The sequence below is a fragment of the Lissotriton vulgaris genome, chromosome 7 (genome assembly GCF_964263255.1).
Source record: "Lissotriton vulgaris chromosome 7, aLisVul1.2, whole genome shotgun sequence".
Classification (NCBI taxonomy): domain Eukaryota; kingdom Metazoa; phylum Chordata; class Amphibia; order Caudata; family Salamandridae; genus Lissotriton; species Lissotriton vulgaris.
This window is the reverse complement of record NC_141695.1, coordinates 1,700,593,802-1,700,609,251: the sequence shown is the minus strand read 5'-3', so window position 1 is coordinate 1,700,609,251 and position 15,450 is coordinate 1,700,593,802. Positions and strand designations below refer to the sequence as shown.

At 40.9% G+C, this 15,450-nt stretch overlaps 1 protein-coding gene across 2 annotated transcripts in view; it reads right to left on the bottom strand.

Annotated features, from left to right (window-relative positions):
* GID8 (GID complex subunit 8 homolog) overlaps positions 1-8,291 on the bottom strand; it is a 42,623-nt gene extending 34,332 nt beyond the window's left edge. Inside the window, exons 1-3 of one of the 2 annotated variants that reach the window (XM_086932841.1) lie at positions 8,123-8,291; positions 3,923-4,061; positions 1,381-1,577 (exon numbers count right to left, since the gene is read on the bottom strand). In XM_086932841.1, coding sequence (XP_086788967.1) covers positions 1,381-1,577; positions 3,923-4,040 — 315 coding nt within the window. In that variant the 5' untranslated portion in view covers positions 4,041-4,061; positions 8,123-8,291. Of the gene's footprint in view, positions 1-1,380; positions 1,578-3,916; positions 4,062-8,122 lie in introns of both variants that reach the window. The other variant, XM_086932840.1, reaches the window with a different exon arrangement.
* Positions 8,292-15,450: the final 7,159 nt, after the last annotated feature.

Genomic DNA, 15,450 nt, shown 5'->3' with positions numbered 1-15,450 from the left:
GCCATGCCAGCACCTTGCCACCCAGACCGATGTTGACTAGTCTGGAGGTCATGATCTCATGTGACACTGTGTCAAACGCCGCTGACAAATCTAATAGCACCCCTTACCCTGGAGCATATGGAGATTGTCAGCGACGGACAGCAAGGCGGTCTCGGTGCTATGCCTAGGTCTGAAACCCGATTGAGCTAGCTTAATGAACAGAGCTAATCACTACTGACAATCTTGCATTGGGTGGCCACTAATGTAATCTTGACATTGTCTAAAAAGTGTTCCTAACGCAATCAATTGTAAACAAATAGCAAGTACTAAAAAAGGAGAGTGACAGAAGTAGTAAAGGCAATATAAATTCAGTTTTAATGGTGGGAATATGTTAAAGATTCCTCATATGACAATCTCATTAGAATACATAGGTGCTGCAGGTGGCGACAGTGCAAAAGTGAACGAGATAATGTGGAGAAATATATATTCAGTGCACAACACTCAAAAAGAACATGCAATATCCAAAAAAGTAATCAACCAACAGTACATAGGTCTAGGAACTGAGCATACACGAAAGCAGTCACAATATTAGTTTCGTTTTAAAATTTATAATGCGTAACAGCTACCCAAAAAGGGTTTACCTGCGCAAAATGAATTAACAAGTCGTTAGTATCAAGTCATTTCGACCCTACGACAAAGATTTTGAAATGGCCTTCATAAGGATAAAAGTAGCTACCTGGCCTTAGGTGTAATACCTCTCCGCAGAGAAGACTTGAGGCAGGTAGTAGGACCATCAGGATCAATCAAGGTGTCTGCATGAAGCAGATTCACAGAATATACAGAAAGCAATGCTGCTCGCCTTAATTATAACTGATACTTTCAATCAATATATGCAGCACTAGGGAGTGAATCCAAATATCCAAAGTTACGGAAACCAAAGCCACTTACCTTTCAAGTGCCCGCACCCCGCTGTGAATGCAGACACGATACTGGGTCACGTGACTCTTTTCTACATAGTCTTAGATTGCCTTAGAAACACTATTTTGATAGTGTCTTGATTATCCTCGTTCCTTGGGTTTACAGGGTTTACCCTTTTTTGTTTACTGCACTGATGTCATCTTGTCTGATATGGTCACTGTTATCCTACCAATAATATTAGTAGCTTGGGATGATTTTCGTAGAACGTAATAAGCTTTTATTACAGAAAAGGTTGGAGATCCTGGTCTCATACGAAAGAATGTTGCCATTGCTTTGTAAACAAGGGGAAACATGTATACAGATTATGCAGTGGTGATTCAAGTTATGCAAATACTAGTTCTTCAATATTTTGAAACAAGTGCTTTCAGTGATAGTAAAGTATTTAAAACGTAATTAAAATGAGCAACAAAAACGGGGCCTTACCTGCAGATGAAAGTACAAGTATCTGTTTGTGTCTAGCAGCTCCGGGTGAAGGCTATTGATTAGTGCAATAGCTTCTTGGATCTGGCCTTTCAGGATCATCTCTCGAATCTTTATTCTTTCATCAAGTGTCTCCAAATCAACACTGGGCTCAATGCCAGACTCCATGCGGAATTTCTCTGCAGCCTCTTTAAAGCCCTCTACAAGAAAAATTTCACAAGGGGGTAATGACAAATTGTTGTGATGCCAAATTATATGACTTAACTTCATACACGTAATCCTGGCCTACCATTTAATATACTGGTATCGCATAACATTTAAGATACTAATGACTAAATCTGAAAATGTCAGCAAATTCCAAATAGGTTATTTTCACCTTCAAACCTGTAATTAGCAGTTTTGACATAGGTGCCAAGTGACAGCATGAATCATAGAGCTAATGGAATTACAAGTTAGGACCTTGCTATTTAGGCGAAGTTTCAACTGAAACTATTTTCAGCTATACCAAAAGGTGTGTACGAAGCACGGAGGATGAAGGGAGCTCCATTTATGAAAGTTGACAGACTGCAAGCAACGAATATATATATTCACTAAGAAAAAACTGACCTTTCAGAACTTTTAAATGACGTGTTGTGAGGCACTAGAAGAAAAGCGTTGACTAAGTTCTAACAACAATTTGAAAGGTACTTCGTCTCTACCTCTGAGAACATTTATTTTCTTACAAGTTCAGACTGATTAGCACAGGAAAATCCCATTCAGAATCATCCACAAATTGAGATATCAATCATCAGAGTCGCTGACCCTATCACCAATGGATTAAACATATTTAAGTCAGCAGGGCAATTACCCCCAGCCCTGCCACTATGTGGGAGTCAAAGCGAGGAAGAAAGACTGACAAAAAGTCAGCCAAGCGATGGCTTTCAAATAACATATGTGCACCAAATGTGCCATGGGACCCTTCCTCCTTAAATATTACTTTGTTAATCATACTGTATAAAGCGCAACAAATCATACCCTATGGTATATCTCGGCACTCAGGTTGTGCAAGCAAAAAGACAAGTTTTCTGCATTTTTCCTGAATCTAGTGAAGTCCACTCAATGGTGCAGATCGAGAGTTGGTTGCTTCCAGGCAGTGGGGGCAATAAAGGAGAAGGCTCTACCACTGTATCTCACAGTGCAAACAGTGTTAATCAGAACTCCTTGGTCGCTAGACCTCAAGGTGCAGGAAGGCAGATGACGATGTAGTTTATCCTTTAAGTAGAGAGGGGCATTGCCCATCAAGGCCCTATGGGTGAGAAAACAGATCTAAACAGGATGCGCTTGCGGACTGGGAACCAATGGAGATCTCAGAATAGAAGGAGAGGAGTTTGACGGGACATTACACACCAAGCTGGCAACCGTATTATATAACATGTGGAGTTTAGACAGTAAGGTGTAGTTGACTGCCATGATCAGCGCATTACTGTAATCTAGGTGGCTTATAACCAGAGTCTGAGACAGTGTTTTTCTGGCAGAGGAAAGAAGCCAAGGAAAGACCTTCTTCAGAAGTCTCAGTCGCAAAACAGGTGCCACAGGTAGCAACAATATGGTTCTTCCTGGTAAGTTCCTGGTCCATTTTTGATGCCCAGATTTTTATGGTGTGACATGGCAAAGGTGTTGCACCCAATTCCACTAGCCACCATCTGGAAGTCCAGAGGTACTGAGCTTTTCCAAATAGTAAGATCTCAGTTTTTGAACTAATCAACTGGAGACAATTGGTAGGCATCCAGTAATTTCCTGTGTTCTTTTGCTGATCTTATTCAAGTGATTCAAACACAGTAAGTAACTACTCCCTAAATGTAGAATTACTGACTAAAAAGGAAAAAAATACAGTGCTAGCATGCTTTTTCCTGCTCCATGTTTGAAATTGTGTTAGGTATCCCTGAGAAACATTCATAAAAGGCCATTTTAATTTACTGAAGAAATAAAAGAAAATAAAGGATAGCTTGGGAAAAGCAAAACAGGATTAGGAGTTTAGAGCATGTGGCGTCTGAATCATGAATATCAGAGCGAAAAGCGTCCCAAAGGTTTGAGTAAGGCAACTCTTACCAATCTATGCTGCTGTTTAGAACTCATTTTCAAATATCACTATCCATATTATAACACCATGCTTAAGCCAAAAACCAACCACTTTGGAAAACTGCATCTTAAACTTTGTTTTCAATTCCACTGCCTACAAGCTTGAGATCGTACACTACTGATACCACAATACAGTACTGTGCACTGTATGCACCTGAAATAAACTGGAGTTCAAGTCATTTCACAACCATAAAGGCCACCCCTTTTAAAGTAAAAGAAATTCTTTTTTTACTACAGCTTTGCGTTTTATGATGCTGTAGGTACAAGTATTGTCACTGTCCAAACCAATGTACTGTCAACTGATCATAGAAAAATACAAGCTTAATCCTGCCATAAACTAAGTGATCACCTTTATGGAAGGTTTATTAGCTCACTGAATTATTTAAGCAGCTAAACAAAGTGGTAAGAATGCATTACTCACCCATACCTGTAACAAGATAGTTCATGATGAGTCGGTTCATGTCTGCTCTCTGAATGTGCAAGTTGTTCAGTTTCTCCATCCATTCATCTTTAGTGATCTCATCAGGCTTTTCTGCATAACTCATTATGAATCGTCTGTACAAAACCTAAGTAAAGTAAAGGGCAATAGCACCGTTAAAGAATTGGGAGTTAGAACTTGCAGGACTGCAATTATATTTTGTTTAAGAGGTGTCAATATTTGCATTATACACCAATTTGTTAAGTTTATCTTTATAGCGGAAAATAAATTAGGTAGAGTAGACATTTTAAGCAAATGATATATCCGTTCTGGTAATAATATAATGATTTCTATTGTTTTTAGGGAGTAGGTGGGCTATTTTATTGTATTTTTAATTCATTCTGAATCTGTGTAATATTTGCAGTTCGCACAAATTATTTTAACTTATGTTGTAATTTACCCTTTGTAATGTTGTATTTTAAAGGTAATTTCATAACCGTGGATGGCACTTTATGTATAATCAATTTCTATGATCTTAGAGGTCAGCACATGTGCACTTTATTTCCGGTAGGCGCATTGTATATTATACATAATTTTATAACTAATAGTCATTTGTAACTTTTTGATGCTAGCATAAGGCCCTTTAGCTTTGTCGTTGAAAATCTAATGCACTTTTTATTCCGCTGCCAATTGTTACCGACAACCTGTAAAAATTGTCATTAATTGCACTTTCCTTTTGCTGCTAATTGTTATTGAAAAACTGTTAATATTTGCTGCTAGCACAATGCACTTTAGTTTTGGTGCCGTGAGCACATCGGACTTTATTTTGTTGTTGTTAACTGTTATTGACAAATCAGATAAAAACGGTTAATATTTGCTGCTAGCATAATGCACTTTAGTCTTGTACTGGAAAATGGTTAAACTAATGTTGATCAACTCATGTTAAGGCATTGTATCTGTCAGATTTTGCTCTAGATATGTACTTTTTTGTAATGATTTTAATTAACCAACAAATAAATTTTCTTAAATAGCACCATGTGTGTCAACAAACAAAAAGTCCAACTGCACTTTATAACATTTGACATCAAAATGCATCATACCTGTGACCCCCAAATGCAAAATTTGTTTTACTTGGATATATTAATTATGAAGTAAAAGAACACCCGTCAAAACATGCTGCGGTCTTAGTTTATTGAAATTCTAAAATGGGACTAGTTGGAAAAAAAAAATTCTCATCACTGGAAATCTACAGGGAGGCTATTATGGTCTTCGAAAACGTTCAAGATGATACTTGCGCTACTTGATCGAGTTAACAGACAATAGGAGCCCGAAGAATAACAAGCACAAAAAAAATTGATTACAACTATGATTCTCTTACAGGGGCCCAATTTTCTCGCAATTTGGGGAGGCACCCAGAGGAGTTATTTACTACTTTAAAACTTGCCACTGTTTAAAATAAAGCAAAAAGAACATTTGACAGACTGCAGAACAATGTCATACATTCACCCCAGTACAGAGATCTGGGCCTAAATCCATTGTTTTTTTGCTCACCATGCCATTCCAGTTTGGACCCAGCCATATCAGTCTTGACCCTGCGCCCAATGGGAACAGTACAGCCTGAACTGCCAGGCCCGGTCCTCCCTGAACTGGAAACAAGCATCCTAGGAACAGTTTCGGGCTTTCAGCCCTCATCAGCCAGGATTTAGGCCCAGATCACTGTACTGGGGTGAATGTATGACGTTCTGCATTCTGTCCATTAATTGTTCTTTTTGCATTTGTCACCCCGAGTGGTGCGGGTATGCCCAAATGTGGGTCCCGAGCTCTCCAGGCCACTGGAATCAAGCTATTGTGGCTGATTAGGGCTGTTAGCCCACAAATGGTTCTGAGATGCTTGTTCCCGGTCCAGGGAAGACATGGGTTGGCGGTTCCGCTGGACTGTTCCCATGAGGCACAGGATCAAGACTGATTTGCATATAGCTGTGTATGAACTGGGGTGGCGGAGTGAGCTAAAGAATGAGGATGGATTGAACCCAGATCTGTGACTGGGGGTGAGTGTTTGAAAAGTTTGAGCACTCCGTCCATCATTTCCTTTTGTTTGCACTGTTTAAACTTGTCTGCACTAGAAGTGAAAATAGTCTTGTCTTCTGGATTACAGATCATCCTACTACTACAGACTGCAACTAAAGAAAGAGTAGTGTGAATTTTAAAGTAGTAAATAACTTATCTGGGTGCCTCCCCAAATTTCGAGAAAATTGGGCCCCTGTAAGAAAACCATAGTTTTAATCCAAAAAAAATTTGTTGGGCTTGTTATTCTTCGGGCTCTTGTTGTCTGTTAACTCGATCAAATGATGTGTTCTTTAGAAGCATATAAGACACTCCTCGACTTTGAGAGAGCAAGAAATATGCTAAATAAAATATTACTTGAACCCGACAGGAATCCTCTGAAACTGAATGCATGGCAGACCTGAAACTCTCCAACGTACACGTTGCCGGGATACTATGAACCGCTGCCTAGAACAGTCACATCAAAAACACAGGCTGTAATCGACCTGTCAAGTGGATAAGCTCAGGCTGGCAACAACACTTAAAATAGGTGCAGCGCTGCAGAGGCCATGATGCAAGCTTTTCACTTTTAAATCAAAAAGCAGTCACTAAGAAATGCACTCTGGGGTGCAACTACTGTACAAATAATGTATGTAACCCATCAATAATACATTGTTTGATAAAGACTGTGCAGGAGGAACAGCCGGGACAATGGTTAAATTTCTCTCTAATTAACATAACCCTTGCCCCAAGTCCATTCTGTAATCAGCATGTGGGCGGGTAACACATACAACCTACATGCACCAATGAAATATTCAAGAGAACAAATGAGCGGTAGCATATTCGTCAATTTATGAAGGGAAAAAAAATCACGAGACACCTAAGTGGCAGGTCCCACTCGACCATTCTGAATTAAATTAAAGTTTGTGGGGTAGGTAAAATATTACCCATAACAAGTGCATGTTAACCGTTTAACGTTAACGTGTGCTGTAAGTACATCGGCCTGATGCATTGTTATGGGGGAGGGGTTAGATACTTTGTGCAAAGCCGCTACAGCTCACTGCAAGTGACCTGTTTGCAGGGGGGCGCGTAGGTGAAGGCCAAACAGAAATCCTGAGACACACCTCCCAAAGGCGACCACTGAATTGCGATTGACGTTTCGTGGCTTTAGTGATCGATTAATAGCGTGTATTCAATATTTGGATAATAAATGGTTTGTTTTGATTAGGATGGCGAGTGACACTCGAGATCTTGGAAAAAATAATTATGTTTGACCTGAACTGAGTGGCCGCTATTCGATTACCAAAATATTATCCATCTATGAATCACAGTCCTCTTATGTAATCAGTATGAGTTGTGGTGCGCTGGAGAGGGTAGCGTGTTTATAGTAAATGTGTCACTTCAAAGCACCTCCAAATCAGCCGTGAGGGCTAACCACGATAATACTCGTAACAGTACTTAATAGCTGGCACCCTTGAAGTACAATGAAGTACCGTACTTCACGACTGAACACTTTGTTCAAGTTCCCACTACATCACAGAAGCAGCAGGGCTGGGAAACAGTGTTGTTTACGTCTGACAATATCCCTGCCGAAGATAGACTTTCCCACCAAGGGGGGTTTCATTTTAATGTAAACACCTAAAATCATAAACCTGTAGTAGTAAACACACCACACATTCTGTAACCTCTACCCATGCCTTCACAAAATTAAAATGCGGCGTTCTCAAAATGACGACGATAAAGTCCAGGTCTAATAGATTAAAGGCCTGCAGTATGGACGATCATAAATACAAATGCCGACATGGCCAACTCAAGGTACCATCCTCTCGATGTTGGTTCAATTCTACTAAACCGGGAATACAAAAAAGTCCGTTATCGGCTGCGCTTATCAACACAGAACTACGAGAAAGCGATATATGAAAAAAAAGTATTTATCTCAAACCACAGGGAAGAGCGACTCAGTGCGTGCTGAAATGTAGCAGTCGCGCTCCAGCCCAGAGCTGCCGGGTGTGAGGAGCGCGAGGTGTAGCTCACAACCAGCAGCCGGAGTCTCACTGCACTCGTAGCCCCACCGATAGGCAGCGAAGGCCTAGGGTGAAATTGCACCGCGGAGCTGGGCCGCTCAGGCGGTGAGCGACGGAGGCCTGCAAACACAGAAGTACTTACAACAGCGTCGGCGGCTTCAGAGGGCGGGGCGGGCGCAGCAGAGCGGAAGAGAACCTAGCACCGGGCGAAGAGTCGCCGGAAACAGCGCAGGAAGTGACGCGCTCGTCAAACAAGTACAGACCGAGTGGCGCAAACGAGGCGGATGGTGCCACAGAACCTGCAGCTCTGTTGACATGGACTGAAGGCAACGTCAATGACTAGCTACGTCCATGCGCAGCTCTACACATGCGCGTCACATGCGTCTGTGCTTGGTTGTCGGGGTTCTGCCACCCTAATAGAAGCGCAGTGGCCTTGTGCTCTTTTGAGACCTAGCGCAGATGGAGTTGTGCGGGAAGCCGGGAACTACCAGTACAACTAGTTTCTCAGCCTGATGTTTAGCAGGAAGGAAGAGGGACTTATTTCCCCCCCACCAGCATTAATTAGGTGCATGTACTTACTTACTTATTTATTTATTGAGTTTTATATAGTGCTGGCTAGACCCAGAGGTATCGGAGCGCTTTACATGAGGAAGAAACATTGTTTCAGAACATGGTTACAAAGTTACACCAGTTACTGGAGCGTAGTTATAGGAATTACATGCGTACAAAAGCATAGCATAACATTTTTAATATTAATAACGTTATTCACACTGCGCCCAAGAAATATAGATTTAAAGCCATGTAATTTAGAGGTGTTATATTACAGAAATGTAATGATGCTCAAGTTCCCAACCTTGTATTTATATAGCGCCTACTACACCTGACAGGCGCATAGCTGCCAAGGTTTCAGATTGCTATGTGTGACATTTTCATATTTTCAGTGGAATAATGAGTGACATTTCAACGACTATGAGGGACACTTTCTCACTAGCGAAATCAAGCACCGAAGACAAGGGATTTTTTAAAATCAGAAATAACACCCGTTCCAGAAATGAGAATCTCTAAGATCTAAAAAGGGCTGCAAAGCTCCAGATCCCCTTGTAACCTGATTGTACTACAGACAGTGACTCACTGTGCAATGGAGAGGTCTCAAACTGTAATGTTAGGCTGAATGACATGCTCCTGAATGTAAATTAAATTAGGAAGCCATGGTGAATAAGATTATATAGCTGCCAAGTTTTCACTTTGCTTATGTGTGGCATTTCCATAGTTTCAGTGTGTACACAGGAGTGACATTCTGTAGTCAAATTCTGGAGCCAAAAGCCTATCCCATTCCACTTATTAATGAGACAAATCTGGTTCAAACAGAAAAAAATACCAAACAAAAAGGAACAGTGTTAAGGAACGCCCGGGGGAGATCCATTAGCACATCCAGAGTGACACCACCACCCTCAACAATAGAAACAACCTCACGAATAAATGAAAAATGGATTACACAGGCTCTGCATAGTAATAAAGCACAATGAAGGAATAATATCTCATTCCCCCAGAGAAAAATAACGGAACTGAGAATGTGTTCATGGAACATAAACGGAGTAGGGACAAAGCTCTCCAATGCAAAAATAAGGTCTATTCCTTTACCCTGTCATATCCTATTCCTCCAGGAAACCTGGGAAGCACACCCATTTATATTGGAGGGTTATGCAGGATACTATGAAATCGCAAGTAAAACTCATAGGTATGGACGCCCGAGTGGGGGGTTAGCAACTTTTATTTCCAGTAGCATACAAGCTGAACATGAGCAACTTGCAACACATAGTAAAAACATACTTATAGTCAGACTGAAATATAAAGGTACAGACCAAAAGGATAGGTCATTAATTATGATCAATGTATATATCCATCCAACAAAAGCAAGTAGAGCAACCATATGTGCTACCCTCAACTCCATATTATTGGAACAAATCCTAGAAAACCCATTAGTGGATTATGTGATGACTGGGGATTTTAACCTTAATTTACTAATACCGTTTATAAGGGATGACGTCTCACAATCACAAGACCTTCAATGGTCAATTCCGCAGCAGGAATATCAAGGAGTGTCGACCAATAAGGCACAAAACCAAATTGGTATAACATTCATTAAAGACATAGAAGCATTAGGGCTGCGAGTACTTAATGGCCGATTTAAAGAGGATACTCCTCCTGCATGTACGTATATCGCACATAATGCAAGCACTAGGATCGATTACACAATGGTTTCACTCAACATATTTCAAAACATAAAATCTTATAGAATAGTCAAGGTTGGAGATAGTGACCACTGCCAGCAGATAATAACTACCAACATTAGACACAATATTAACCAACCGTACCACACAGTGCCGGGGTATACTGGAACAATAAATTATAAAAAACTAATTTGGACTAATCTGAATAAGGATAGTATGAATGAGAAAGTTGAGAACATTATAAAGAGCTGCTTTACCGAAAAAATGACAGAAACTGCAGTTGAACAGTGGGTGGAATTTACTAAGAAAATAGTGAAACCCCAAACTCAGGTTAACCCTGACAAAAGGAATGTAAAATGGAATGAAGAAGGAAAGGACTCATCTATGAATCTTCCCTACACAATAGCAAAATTAAAAAGAGACCGAAACAGAATAAGAAGACAAATAAAAACCACAGCGATTAATGATGAAAGCTTGAATAAACTAAAAACAATAAATCAATCCTTGAAGAAACTAATATGGAATGAGAAACACCAAGCTAATCAGGAAATGTGGTCTAAATTATTTCATGCAAGCAAACAAGCAAACGCAAGAGAATTTTGGAAAATTATAAACAAATTAGTACGGCCGAACAAATTGGTAGTTTCATCAACTTTAAGTGAGCAAGAATGGGTTACTTTTCTTGAAAAGCATCTAAACACTAAGGGAGTGACAAAAATCATTGCAAACTTACAAGTGAGCTCTACAATAAGTGATGAGATCCAGGAACAACTTATAATCTCAAAGGATCAATTAGTAAAACTAATAAGAAAGCAGAAAGATGGGGCACCAGGCCCCAATGGGATACCATTTGCCCTTTATAAAGAAAACCCGGACTTTTGGTCGAGCTATTTGGAAAAAGTATTCAAAGAAGTCATAGAGACAGGCAACATCCCTGAGTCCTAGCGAGGATCTCTAATTTCCCCCATATTTAAGAAAGGCAATTGGGCACTTGCGGAGAACTACAGACTCCTCACACTACAAGATACAGATGCCAAGCTGTTTGCAGGAGTTCTGTTAATTAAATTAAATGAATGGGTAACAGAAAATAAGATTTTGCCATTAAATCAAACTGGTTTTATTAAGGGGCTTGGAACAATGACAAACATTATGGCATTATCTCTAATAATTGAAAAATCACTCAGGGTAAAGCAGCCCTTGTATCTGTGCTTTGTAGATTTCAAGTCTGCGTGCAAAGGAACCTATTGTGGAGAAAACTTACTGAAAAAGATATTCCAATTGAACTATTAAAAATGATTCAACTGTTACACAGTAAAACCTGGGTAAGAGTAAGGATGGGGGATGGTCGATCACTAACAAAGGAAATTCCAGCAACAGAAGGGCTGAAGCAGGGATGTGTGTTGGCCCCCCTCCTTTTTAATCTATTCTTAGGAGATCTATCAGGGAACCTTGACAAACTTAATGCACATCCGCCGAAGTTAGGGGATAAACTGATATCTAACCTAATGTATGCAGATGACGTCATCCTTCTAAGCCATACTAAAATCGGACTTCGGCGCTTAATTAACAGAACGGTTCTGTATGCCCAGGAAAATGGAATGGTAATTAATGAAACCAAAACAAAAATCATGGTTGCCACTAGGAACACTAAACTGAGACAAAATAATAAATGGTACATGGAAAATACCCAACTAGAACAAATAGAAGTGTACAAGTACTTGGGTGTACTATTTGACCAAAAGGGAAACTATACACAACAAAAACTGGACATACAAAGGAAAGCTAACTCATTAATTGCAGCATTTAAAATACCACAGAGATCACTTGGAAATCTGACCTATCGTCCGCTTTTGAAAATTATAGGGGCTAAATTGCTCCCAACAATAACATATGGCAGTGAGGCACTAATGGGAACGGATGCAGAAATGATAAACAAGGTCCTTTCCAAAACATATAAAACTCTCTTCTATCTCCCAAATAATGCTTCACCAGCTCAAATTAGACTGGAGTTCGGGATAAACAATCAAGCCTTTGCAAGAAAAGGCCAATTTATTAAAACATGGTATAGGATTAAAAATGACCACGATAACCATATATCCCAGTTACTTTGGCAAGAAATAAATAAGAACAAAAGATCAGCTGCATGGAAATACCTCAATGATGCATTAGAAGAGTTTGCACTAACGCCCATCTGGAACAATACGATAAGTAATGGATCCTTTAAAAAAATAGTAAATCGTACAATAAACCACCTATCACTTGTAAAGGACAAAGATTTGCTGGCAAAAAGAAAACACTCGTGGTCCGTAATAAATGGATATGAAAAAAAGAAAGTACAGGAATATCTGGAAATACCTTGGTCTGAAATAAGTAAACAATGTCTGGTGAGAGCAAGATTTGGGATTCTACCAGGCCTTAGTCATGCCCCGCCGTGGAAAAAAACCAACAGCAGCACATTGTGTAGACTTTGTAAAGGTGGAGAAGAGAATATTCTCCACCTCTTATGTATCTGTCCTGGACTCCGCAACGAAAGATGCGCTATACTTAAACTTCACTTTAATATGCGTGGAATAAGGACATGTAGACAGGCATTGAAAGTCTGTCTACATTCGAATGATATAGTCATGAACGCTGCCTTTGTAAAGTTCCTAAAGATAGCATCTATAAAACTGGGAGAATAAATTAGGAAAATGTTTTTATAAATATATATATATTTTTTAAAGACATTTTTTATGATATAATTGCTTTTACTCTATTGTATTTATTGAATGTGTTTTTGTATTGGAAATATTGTAAGATTTTAAATAATCAAACAATAAAGAATTATTATCTTATCTTATCTTGTAGTCAAATTTGTGACATTTCGAATTTATCGTGATAGAGACAACCACATGGCATATGTGCTCAGGATCAAAATATGGGTAATTACTATGAATCATTCACTGTGTGGCACCAGAGTTCATGTGACCATGGTATGTGCCTGTGAAGACCACTACACATTTCTACTACACAAATTCCAATTCTAACTAAAGAGTGAATGAAATACCTAATAACAGCAAAGAACCAAATCGCAACACACATTATTTAACAATGGTCTCTTTAGTTCTGCACAGATGAAAATAGCGCTATGGTGCAATGACAATGGTTGAAAGTGCTGCACAAAGTACCAGCAATAAAAGTGATATAAAACAATGTGAAAGAATATTCATAGCGTCCAGTTTCCCACTTCCATCTATTCCAATCTAGGGTTTTCTTTGAATTCTGAGGCTTTTATTCCTGTTTTATAATGGAGTGATCAAGACTACAAGTCCCAGAATTTAAAGAAAATAATAAGACTTGAGCACCACATCACACATGGACCAGGAAAAAACAACTTGGTAGGACTGAATATTTGGTGTTCACTTGTATAGCACAAACTCCGAATTGGTGTACTGTTTGCATGAGCACCATCAGCTACATTACAGATGCCACTTTTTTTTTTTAGGCCCAGCGAGATTAAATGATTTGCCCCGAATCACAGGATGTTGAGGCGACGCAGAGACTAGAACTATTAACAATTGTTACTGACAGGAACTGTGCCTTGTAGAGAACGAGAAAGAAATGAAGCTCATTGAATTAGATTTACATTAGATGTACGATGGTTCGGAGGCATTCGTAGCAAAGCTTGCTTTGCAATGGTATTATTAAAAGGAATGCGGGGGGTTTAAACAGACAAGCTCTGCTCTCTTAAGTGCACCATTCGTATTTAAGGTATTATCAGTCAACTCAGCCTGTTGTGGTTTAAACCTGTTTTAAACTTGTAGCCGTGGCCATCCTCTGTCAGCTACCACTACAGGTCGCTCCTTATGCAAATTTCTTCTTGTGGATGGTGACAGCCACTGCTCGCGCTGGTGCACATTTTGCTGCTCTTGTTTTCTAAAGTGCAAGCAGTAAAAGGGTGACGTGACAAGACTGGACACAGGGAGCATAAGCAGAGGGAGCATAAGCAGAGGGAAAGAGGGAGCCGATTACACAGGGAGCTACTGTGCAATGGACAACAGACACACGGGGAAGGGCCGCACGCTCCCTACAGCAAAGTAAACAAGTGGGACAGAGTCTCCGCACATCTCACTGATTAATGGCATGATCATTACAGCTGCATATTGAACGAAACTCGCAGGCAGGTCGGCTACTGTTCACCACCACCTATCCTTTTAAAACGAACTTGGCAGTATAATTACAAAGTAGTTCAGATTATGCTCAAAGTGCACTGAAGAGAGTGCAATCAGTAACCAATGTGGCGGTGGCAATCGTCACATTACCAAATTAACATACACATGCGCGGCTGGCTGCAGCACTTACTGTCCAACTTGCGAGGCCAGAGCCACGGCAATGAGTTTACCGTGGTGGTGGGCCGGCCGCCTCCTCGGTCATCCTGGCACTCCCTCGACATTTTCACTGTGGGGTGATGGTCTTCATTAAACACGTACAGCAACCATCTGGTGCAAGTAGCGCTGCCCTATATGGCAGCTTCCCAGTCTCGCAAACAACACTGCAGCATCGGCGGCAGCACCAGCAGAAGGCGACGTCCACGTTGCGCGCCTAAAGACCCCTGATGGCCTACAGCAGAGTGTGGCCCAGGCCGGGCCATCACGTGCAATATAATCAACGGCGCTGCCCCATAAGTATTGCGGCAACTTCCAGAAGAATAAACTCCCCGCTCTCGAATCAGCAGGATATGACTGCGGAGCGCTAGCTGGGAACGGACATGATGTAAGAGAGGCTGACGCAATGCTGCGCTGCAGGGCGCCCTCGGGTGATACACTGTTGCAAAGAGGCAGAGCCTGGGACTGGCAGGCGTTTAGCAGGGATTACTGCCTCAAGAAGACCACGGAAGCAGCGCGCCGGCGCAGGCAGACCACAGACAGTGCCTGCAGCCAGCTGCAACACATGTATGCAGTACACCTGAGACTGCCACTATGCATGACAATGCATTTCAGTGCGGTGATGCGGAGCACCGCACTGAAATGCGTTAGTGTCACGTTTGATGCGTGGTACTTGACAGGACTGCAGGCAACAAACAGCAGCAGTAGCAGTATGGCAAACTGAGTGAACCGAGACGCCGACGCCGAAGTGGTCCAGAGCGGTGCAGAGCTATCGGCGGCGAGTCCGGGCTGTTCTGGGACAGAGAGCTTGGAACCTGAGCCTGAAACCCACCGTGAAACAAGAGAGAGTCAAACGCGGCTCAGACACCTATTGC